Source organism: Phyllobates terribilis, unplaced genomic scaffold (assembly GCF_046119375.1).
Source record: "Phyllobates terribilis strain yellow unplaced genomic scaffold, ASM4611937v1 Scaffold_2__4_contigs__length_985480577, whole genome shotgun sequence".
Classification (NCBI taxonomy): Eukaryota; Metazoa; Chordata; class Amphibia; order Anura; family Dendrobatidae; genus Phyllobates; species Phyllobates terribilis.
This window is the reverse complement of record NW_027362762.1, coordinates 712,029,160-712,039,430: the sequence shown is the minus strand read 5'-3', so window position 1 is coordinate 712,039,430 and position 10,271 is coordinate 712,029,160. Positions and strand designations below refer to the sequence as shown.

General features: G+C 39.5%; 1 protein-coding gene across 2 annotated transcripts; it reads left to right on the top strand.

The window, feature by feature from the left end:
- Nucleotides 1–4,554: 4,554 nt before the first annotated feature.
- On the top strand, nucleotides 4,555–6,624 carry LOC141252948 (uncharacterized). Of its 2 annotated transcripts, none has more exons than XM_073670706.1 (2): nucleotides 4,555–4,826; nucleotides 5,028–6,624. In XM_073670706.1, exon 2 carries the CDS (start codon nucleotides 5,656–5,658, stop codon nucleotides 6,490–6,492), a length of 837 nt encoding a protein of 278 aa, XP_073526807.1. In that variant the 5' UTR covers nucleotides 4,555–4,826; nucleotides 5,028–5,655; the 3' UTR covers nucleotides 6,493–6,624. The 2 variants fall into 2 exon arrangements, with proteins under 2 accessions (XP_073526807.1, XP_073526806.1); XM_073670705.1 differs by having other exon boundaries at nucleotides 5,025–6,624.
- The last annotated feature ends 3,647 nt before the right edge of the window (nucleotides 6,625–10,271 follow it).

Below are 10,271 nucleotides of genomic sequence, written 5' to 3'. Positions count from 1 at the left end.
AAACATGGTGGAAGTAGTGTGATGACATGGGTATGCATGGCTTTCAGTGGTACTGGGTCACTAGTGTTTATTGATGATGTGACTGAAGACAGAAGCAGGATGAATTCTGAAGAATACAGGGCAATACTTTCGGCTGAGCTTCAACCAAATGCAGCAAGGATGATTGATGGAACTTCACAGTACAGCTGGACAGTGACCCAAAACATAATGTGAAAGCAACCCAGGAGTTTTCTAAGGTAAAAAAGTGGAATAAGTCCAAGTCAATCACCAGTTCTCAACTCTATCGAATATGCATTTCACATGCTTAAGACAAAACTTTGCTTTGAAAAGAGGAGAATACATCACATAAGATGAATGTAATAAAAACTTATATACAGGGAATATGATCTCACCTCATTTATATAAACTATGGTAATTAATATTGGCTTTCCTTTAGTATAGCATAGTCTTCTACATAAGAACTGTGGAGACATGTCTTTCATGTACTGTGTTTGTAACGAAATTTACATATACCAAACTGTATATAAGTTTGTATTGCATTCATCTTATGTTATGTTTTCTCCTCTTTTCAGAGCCAGATATAACTTACTCCTATTTCATACAGATGAGCTTACATTATTATCTTCTTTGGTTTATAATGATCTGGCCAGTGATACCTCTTTAGTGTCCCATGCTCCATGATGACTGTTGGAATCCATGAACCCCTTGAACCCCTCTGGTGACACATAAACCAGCACTTTCCTGCGTCGTGATCCACGTAATCACCGATGGAACGCATACTTCCTACTTATGACATGCACGCCGTTCACATGACGACTCTCAAGTCACGCCTCCTACCAATCACAAACTATGCACTGTCTGCAATACCCTCACTTCCAGGGGTGACGTCACATCCTGTAACGCTTCGGGCACTTCCCTCCCATTGGTAGCACGTTCCTCTTTAGTCCAGCCCCCCATCTTAATATATTAGAGATCTCTTTAGGTTAGTGGCACTCACTATGAACCAGCTTAGATACCGCATTCACCATGCCGCCTCTATCTCTGGCACATAAGAATTTGAGTATGTTTTCCTGCATGACATGTATTCTTCTATGCGTGGTACTTTGGTTTAGATGTGGCTTTTACTTATCCTCTGTTCATTGACATTTACAGATGATATGGTTTTCTGGATACTGTGTCCTTCTTTTTTACTTGCTGAGCAGTCAGGTAGGTTTAATATGACATATTACTAGCCCCATAGATAGAATATACTAATGTACCTTCTAAAGTTAGTTTGAAGAGGCAGTATGTAATTTTATGTATTTTCTCATTAACTATTTTATAAATGTACATTGACCATTTTCCTCTATCTGGATGATGGTATTTATGTTGATAAGGTTTCCTTTTTCATTTTATTTGTAGTACACTGATGAAGGTCTTATAGACCAAAATGTCTGTCTATGGTTTCCAGACTTCAGGCAGTCATTGCCTGCAAAGGATTCTCTACAAAGTATTAAAAATGAAAATTTTACTTACAATAAGGTAAAGTTAATTTGTCCAATTACTTTTGAGTCCTTGAAAATTCCTAACCGTTTCACAGGATATAATTGTTCAACTTCTCTAATTAAACTGGAAGTCTGCACTTCAATTGCATCTTAGCTGTTTCATTTTATTTAAAAAAAATAGTGGCGTGCTGAACCCAAATCACAAAGATTCTGTCACAGTCCAAATATTTCTGGGCCTGACTGTATCTTGGGATTTGTTGACCCAAGAGTATAGGTCTTCTTACAAATTACAGTTCTTGCATTTTTTGTCAAATGTCTTTTCATTAAAGGACAACTCTGGTGATTTTTTAATTTTTTTTTCCCATTGGTAGCAATGATGAAAGTATGTGTAAATAGTGGAGTAACATATACAGGGTGGTCCAAAAGTAGGTGGCCAGAAAATAATAACATTCATTTTGATTTATATATAAAATTATATTTACTAACACAAGCATAACATTGACAATTAAATTTTATTCTGAAAAATAATACAAAAGCCCTTAAATTTTATCAACGCAGGTGCTCAAACTGTTTTTCATTATAATTTGCACAGCTTTGAAGTCTGCCTCTTAAGCTTCGACAAACTTTTTTGCACAAGTCTCTTTGGGTATTAATTTCTTGAAATGCATCTCTTATGTAATTTTTCAAATCACTGACACTTTTTGGTTTTCGACTATAAACTTTGTCCTTGAGTACTCCCCAAAAGAAAAAATCCATTGGAGTCAAGTCTGTTGAACGTGCTGGCCAATCAAGTGGGCCTCTTCGGCCAATCCATTTATTAGGAAATGTTACATCAAGATACTCGCATACTACTCTTGTATAATGTGGAGGGGCCCCATCTTGTTGGAAATAAAGGTCATTTGAATTAGGCTGTTGCTGTAACTAGGGAACGACTTGATTCATTAGAATTTCAAGATACTTATCTCCTGTGACTGTTCCATCAAAAAATATTGGTCCTAAAACACTAAAACTTGAAATACCACCCCAAACATTGACACCAGGCTCATTTAGTTGTTGCTCTAATGTTATATGCATGTTCTCATTATACCAGTGAATACAATTATGTCTGTTAATATGGCCGGATAATTTGAAAGAAGCTTCATCACTCCACATAATGTTATCTAAAATTACTGGATTTTCTTCAATTTCGTTAAGCATAATCTCACTAAATTGCAGCCGCCTGTCTGGATCATCCTCCAATAAACCATGGATTAGACGTGGACGATAAGCTTTCCACCCAATAGATTTCAGGATTCGCATGATAGAAGCTCGTGAAATTCCCAATTCCAAAGAGGCTCTTCTAGTGGACTTTTTTGGACTCTGAACAAATGTTTCAGCAACAAGTTGTTTATTATCTTCTGCACAGACTGTTTTGGGTCGACCAGTTTTTGGAGCATTAAGGATTGTGCCAGTGGCATTGAATTTGTCACGAATGCGGTAAATGGTTTGTCTCTTTGGGGCTTGAGTACAAAATGTTTCAACCCAATTTGCTCTAAAGGTTTCAGCATTTTGAGATTTCCACTACTCTGTTAAAATCCATTTTCTTTGATCTGTATTTATATTATTTGCCATTATGTGTTATCTGAATTATCTGAAAAGGAAACAGATTTGGGGGAGATCTGTGAAAACTAGATCTGTGAAACTGGCTCAGTTTCCCTTAGCAAACAATCAGATTCCACCTTTCATTTTCCAAAGAGTCTGTGAGGAATGAAAAGTGGAATCTGATTGGTTGCTAAGGGCAACTGAGCCAGTTTCACTTTACACCATGTTTGATAAATCTCCCCCTTCATAACCTTATTACACTTTCTGTCCACCTTCTTTTGGACCACCCTGTATTTACCGGTCACCATCTTCTGCCATTTTCAGCAGCGCTCACGTCCACTCCAGTATGACGTGACCAAAGTTGTGACCTGCCCAATTACACAGTGTCTCATGTATGAAGTGGAGGTCACTTTTAATATTTTATAAAGGCAAATCCATGAGACACAGAATGAGACTCTCTTAAGATTTTTAACGAATTTATAAAGCAAATGACAAACTTTGTGAGGTATGCATTGTGTTTTACTACAGCCAGGTGTGCAAAGTTTGTCAGTAATATCTGTAAAGTCACCAGATAGGTCCAATAATGTGTGCTCTGTTAAAAGGAATCTGTCACCTCCAGAAACATTATTTACTTTGCAGATATATTGCTAATTTGCAGACAAAAGAGCATTGGAATTATGCCTTGAAGGCTTATTGGGGCAGTGACTAAAGGGAGAAGATAAAGTTATGTGCTCCCTACAGCTGCTTGCTTCCACTCATTGGGGTGGTACAGGAAGTCGTTACAGTCACTGCTCACTACATAGCGAGTATGCTATATATGTAACAAATTTTTATTTTTTTTTGTTCCTGGGTACAAAGTATGTTTTCCTAACCTGTTATGCCTGAAACAAATAGAAATAGTTGTTGTTCCACAAAAACTTTGCTTCTTTGATCAGGACAATGAAATTTTGAAATTTGTCTGTTTTCGGGAAAATTCTCAATTCGTATTCAATACTGAATAGTCTTCTAGAATATTCTTGAACTGCTACAATTGTGCAGAAGATTCTACAAATTTCCAGAATTATCTAGAAGTTTCTAGAAACTTTTAGAACTTTCTAGAACGTTCTCGGACTATTCAATAGTAGTCATACAAGTATAAAAAGCACAGGTGACTTGAACCAACATTTCGGTTTAAGTTATTGCTGAGTAAGAGAATAACGAATCATAGTTAAAAGGACACTGTCAGGTCATTTTTCAGTATGATACTAATATTACCCTTGAATAGGGCCTGGGCAGACATTTTAAAAACGTGTAAAATCATTATTCTACCCTTTGTAGTTTCCATCATATCAGCATTGTCAGTCCCTGCAGTGAGCTGGTTCATTAGTCCTCTCCATTATAAACAAACAGGAATAGTCCGGCTGCCATATAAACTGTCATGTAATTATGCACTTCCTCTCAGCAGCTCCCTCCTCCCTCCTCCCTTGGCTTTCAGTGCAGCGTCAGATTTCAGTTTCCATAGGAGCTACTGTACTGTTCTGTTGAGGACACGGAGGGAGAGAGCTATTTGTTTTAGATGGCATCAAGAGGTTGTTTGCGCCCAGCAGATGCATTTTGCTATGTGTGTTGACAATTTATAAAGACAAGAGCGAGAAAGTATTCCATGAAAGCATGATGTGCGAGGCCTGCAAGGCATATTTCGGCATGCCTGTCGGGGATCAAGACAAATTCTGGGCACCTCATTTCACATGCGAATATTGCAAAAAAACTCTTGAAGATAAGGTGAACAATTGCTGCTCGTTTAGATGGTAGTGCTTTATTTTATAGAATTTCAATGAATTAGATCTACTACAGTTTAAGGAGTTGCAATTGACAAAATTTTCACATATGTCAATGCACTATATTAAAATATGTATTAAGCAATGTGTAAAATTTCCTGCTTTCAAATTTATATAATTAATTATGTCTGCTATGTTACAGCAGAAAAGAGAGCCATGAAGTTTGCTATCAGGCGAATTTGGCAGCAACCGACAGACCACTCAAGCAACTGCTACTTCTGCATGGTGGATCCTGCCAAACGTCACACAGGCAAGAATGCACCTCAAATCGTTTATCCAGACATTCCTTCTTCCATTGCCCCAGTACCACACTGCCCCGAACTGCCTGTCCCAACTCCCCTGAAGAGGGATCAGCCATCTTCAGGAAAAAGCAGCAAGTCAGACAGTGAGGAAAATATTGGAGATCAAGATTAAGTTTTCACAGATGTGGTTGAGGAGAGAAGGCCATACTTTCCTAACCAGAAAGACGTCAAAGATCTTATCATTGACCTTCGCTTCCCAAGTTCAATGCTGAGCTTCTGACATCCAGGCTCAAGCAGTGGAACTTGTTGGAAGAAAGCGTGCAAGTCACAGATCAGAGAAAGCGTCACCAAACATTTTCCAACTTCTTCAGTCGGGAAGATGGGCTGTGCTTCCGCAACAATGTGGCCGGTCTTTTTGAGGATATAGGTATCACCTGTAACCCAAGTGAATAGTGCCTATTCATAGACAGTTCATCCCAGAACCTGAAAGCCGTGCTGCTTCACAACGGACACAACTACCTGTCTCTCCCTATGGCTCACTCTGTGTATCTCAAAGAGGATTACCTCAGTATCAAGATTTTGCTAAGTGCCTTGAAGTATGACGACTATGGATGGGAGGTCATCGGAGACTTCAAAATGGTGTCATTCCTGATGGGCCTTCAAGGCGGTTTCACAAAATTTCCTTGTTTCTTTTGCCTCTGGGACAGCCGTGACACTAAGGCGCACTATCACAGAAAGGACTGGCCACAGCGGACCGAGTTCTCTGTGGGGAAGAGCAACGTCAAGTGGGAGCCGCTGATAGAACCTCTGAAGGTGCTGATTTCATCACTACACATCAAGTTAGGCCTCATCAAGCAATTTGTCACGACTCTTGACAAGGAGTCAGCAATTTTCAATTACCTCCAAGATCTCTTTCCAAAGCTATCCGAGGCAAAGGTCAAGGCTGATATCTTCGTCGGACCCCAGATCAAGAAGATCATAGAATGTGACGAGTTCGCCAAGCTGCTGAACAGGACGGAGAAAACAGCTTGGAACAGTTTCATTGCAGTGGTTCATCGCTTCCTGGGTAATCACAAAGATGAAAACTATATGCAGCTGATTCAGACTCTCATAAAGAGTTACGCCATAATAGGATGCAGAATGTCTCTCAAAGTCCATATCATTGATGCTCATCTTGACAAGTTCAAGGAGAACATGGGAGCTTACTCAGAGGAGCAAGGTGAGTGCTTTCATCAAGATATATTGGACTTTGAACATCGTTACCAAGGACAGTATAACAAAAACATGATGGGGGACTACATTGGGGGGCTTCTTCAAGAACGCGATTTGCAGTACACTCGCAAATCTAGAAAACCTACTTATTTCTGAACTTTTTTCAGTGATTTTTGACTGTCTTTGTCTATTTACCATGCAAGTGTTGTTTTTTATCAGACCGCATGAATGACAATGTAATAATTTCCTTTTTTAATACAATACAAATACAATAATTACAACATTTTTCTGGGCTGTGGTCATAAAATCAAAGTTTGTGCTGAATGTAGTCGTTTTTCCCTAGACTTTAACCCATTTAAAGCCCATGACGTACTAATATGCATCTGTGCCCTGGGACTTAAGAGCCTGGCCCGTATTAGTACGTCATGGTGATGGCGCATGCACACAGGCTGTGCGGGCGCGATCGCCGCCGGGTGTCAGCTGATTGTCACAGCTGACACCCGGTACAATGTGCAGGGAGCGGTCCCGCACCGCTCCTGGCACATTAAGCCCCGCAATGCTGCTATCGAAGTCGATCGCAGCATTGCGGTAGCTTAGGGGAGGTGATCGGGATACTCACCTCCTCTTCCGGCCTCCAGCGCTGTCTGCCGTGGCTTCCCGGATGTTGCCATGATGACCCGATGTCGTCATGACAACATACGGGTCACCAGACAGCAGTAAGATCATTTGGTCATGCGCAGTACATGACCAAACGATCTTCTCACTGTGCAGCGCTGACTGCCTGCATGGCACAGGGATGGTGCTCCATCCCTATGCTATGCAGGCGATCAGAATAAAAAAAGTGAAAGTCCCATAGTGGGACAAAGTATACAAAAAAAAAACTGTCAGAAAGTAAAAAAAAAAAAAAAATGTTTTTTTAAAAATATTAAAAAATAAATAAAAAAAATAATCCACCAAAAATAAAAATATAATGTACCCATCAGGAACGACCTGACCTATAAAACTATTCCACTAGTTAACCCCTTCAGTGAACACGGTAAAAGGAAAAAAAAAAAATGAAGCAAAAAACAATGCTTTATCATCATACTGCCAAACAAAAAATGGAATAACATGCGATCAAAAAGACGGATGTAAATACAAATGGTACCGCTGAAAACGTCATCTTGTCCCGCAAAAAACAAGCCACCATACAGCTCCATGAGCCTAAAAATAAAAAAGTTATAGCTCTCAGAATAAAGCGATGCAAAAAAATAATTCTTTCTATAAAACAGCTTTTATTGTGTAAAAGCACCAAAACATAGAAAAACAATATAAATGTGGTGCCACTGTAAATGTACTGACCCGAAGAATAAAGCTGCCTTATCAATTTTACCACACGCGTAGCAGAATAAAAAAAAATAAATAAAACAGTTCCTGAATTGTTGGTTTTTGTTTATTCTGCCTCCCAAAAATCGGAATAGAAAGCGATCAAAAAATGTCATGTGCCCGAAAATGGTACCAATAAAAACCTCAACTTGTCCCGCAAAAAACAAGCTGTCACATGACTCTGTCGGCCAAGATATGGAAAAATTATAGCTCTCAAAATATGTGTCTTTTAGTGTGTGACTGCTGTCAATCATAAAAACCCAATATGATTCTGGTATCGCTGTAATCGCACCGACCCATAGAATAAAATAGTCTAATCACTTATACCACACTAGGAACGGCGTTAAAAAAAAAACGCTAAGGCTGGGGTTGGGGTTGGTGTTAGGGTTGGGCTAGGGTTAGGGTTGGGGTTGGGGTTAGGGTTGGGTTTAGGGTTGGGGTTAGAGTAGGGGTTAGAGTTGTTTTGTTTGTTATTTCAAAAAAAAAAAAAAAGATGATATGGCGACTAGTGTTGAGAGCAAGTGCTCGCTACTTGAGTTTGCATTGGGTGCTCGGGTATGCACTGAGTATCGCGGGTGCTCAGGTGACATGCTCGAGTCTCTGTCCCATATGCCTCATGGCCAAAAAAAATCTCACGGGGATTGCCTGCCATGCATGAGCGATCCCCGCATGGGTTTTTTTGGATGTCTAATAACCGTGAAACATGCGGACAGGGACTCGAGCATGTCACTCGAGCACCTGCGATACATGGTGCATACCTGAGTATCCGATGCAAACTCAAGTAGCGAGCACTTGCGTTCAAGACTGATGACAATTTGTTCAATATGATGACCTAATGTTATCAAATTCTGTGTCGTACCTCTGGGTTCAAAATGTTCACTATACCCCTTGATAAAATCTTTGAGGGGTGTAGTTTCCAAAATGGGGTCACATGTGGGGGGTTTCGATTATTTCGGCACATCAGGGGCTCTCCAAACGCGACATGGCGTCCGCTCTCGATTCCAGCCGATTTTGCGTTCAAAAAGTCACACAGTGCTCCTTCCCTTCTGAACTCTGCCGTGCACCCAAGCACTGTATTTTCCCCACATATGGGGTATTGGCGTACACAGGAAAAATTGCACAAACGTTTTTGGGGTCCATTTTCTCCTCTTACCCTTGTGAAAATAAAAAAATTGGGGCTAAAACATCATTTTTGTGGAAAAAGTTAGATTTTTTTATTTTCACAGCTCCATGTTATAAACTTCTGTAAAGGACTTGGGGGTTCAAGGTGCTCACCACACATCTAGATAAGTTCCCTGAGGGTCTAGTTTCCAAAATGGTGTCACTTGTGGGGGGTTTCCACTGTTTAGGTACATCAGGGGCACATCCGCTAATTATTCAAGCTAATTTTACAATCAAAAAGTCAAATGGCGCTTCTTCCCTTTTAAACCTTGCCGTGCGCTCAAACAGTGGTTTTCCCCCACATATGGGGTATCTGCTTACTCAGGAGAAATTGTACAATAAACTCTATGGTGCAATTACTCCCATTATCCTTATGAAAATGCAAAAGTGGGGGCTGAAAAACATTTTTGTGGGAAAAATGTGTAAATTTTTTTTTTACGTTCAATGCTATAAACTTCTGTGAAGCACCTGGGGGTTGAAGGTGCTCACCACACATCTAGATAAGTTCCCTGAGGGGTCTAGTTTCCAAAATGGTGTCACTTGTGGGGGGTTTCTACTGTTTAGGCACATCAGGGGCTCCCCAAATGCAACATGGCGTCCGCTAATTATCAAGCAAATTTTACATTCAAAAAGTCAAATGGCGCTCCTTCCCTTCCGAACCCTGCCGTGCGCCCAAACAGTGGTTTTTCCCCACATATTGGGTATCGGCATGCCCAGGGGAAATTGCACAACAAATTTTGGGGTCCATTTTTTCCTGTTACCCCTGCAAAAATAAAAAAAATTAGGTCTAAAGTAACATTTTTGTGAAAAAAGTTAAATGTTAATTTTTTTCTTCCACATTCCAAAAATTCCTGTGAAGCACCTGAAGGGTTAATAAAGTTCTTGAATGTGGTTTTGAGCACCTTGAGGGGTGCAGTTTTTAGAATGTTGTCAATTTTCGGTATTTTCTGTCAAAGTGACTTCTAATATGATGTGGTCCCTAAAAAAATGGTTTTGTAAATTTTGTAGGAAAAATGAGAAATTGCTGGTCAACTTTTAACCCTTATAGCTCCCTAATAAAAAAAAAATTGGTTACAAAATTGGACTGATGTAAAGTAGACATGTGGGAAATGTTATTTATTAACTATTTTGTGTGACATATCTCTCTGATTTAAGGGCATAAAAAAGTCAAATTTTGAAAATTGCAAAATTTTCAAAATTGTTGCCAAATTTCCATTTTTTTGACAAATAAACGCAAGTGATATTAAATAAATTTTACCACTATCATGAAGTACAATATGTCATGAAAAAACATTCTCAGAATCAGGGGGATCCGTTGAAGCGTTCCAGAATAATTACCTCATAAATTGACAGTGGTCAGAATTGTAAAAATTTGCCTGGTCCTTAACGAGCAAACCACCTTGGGTTGT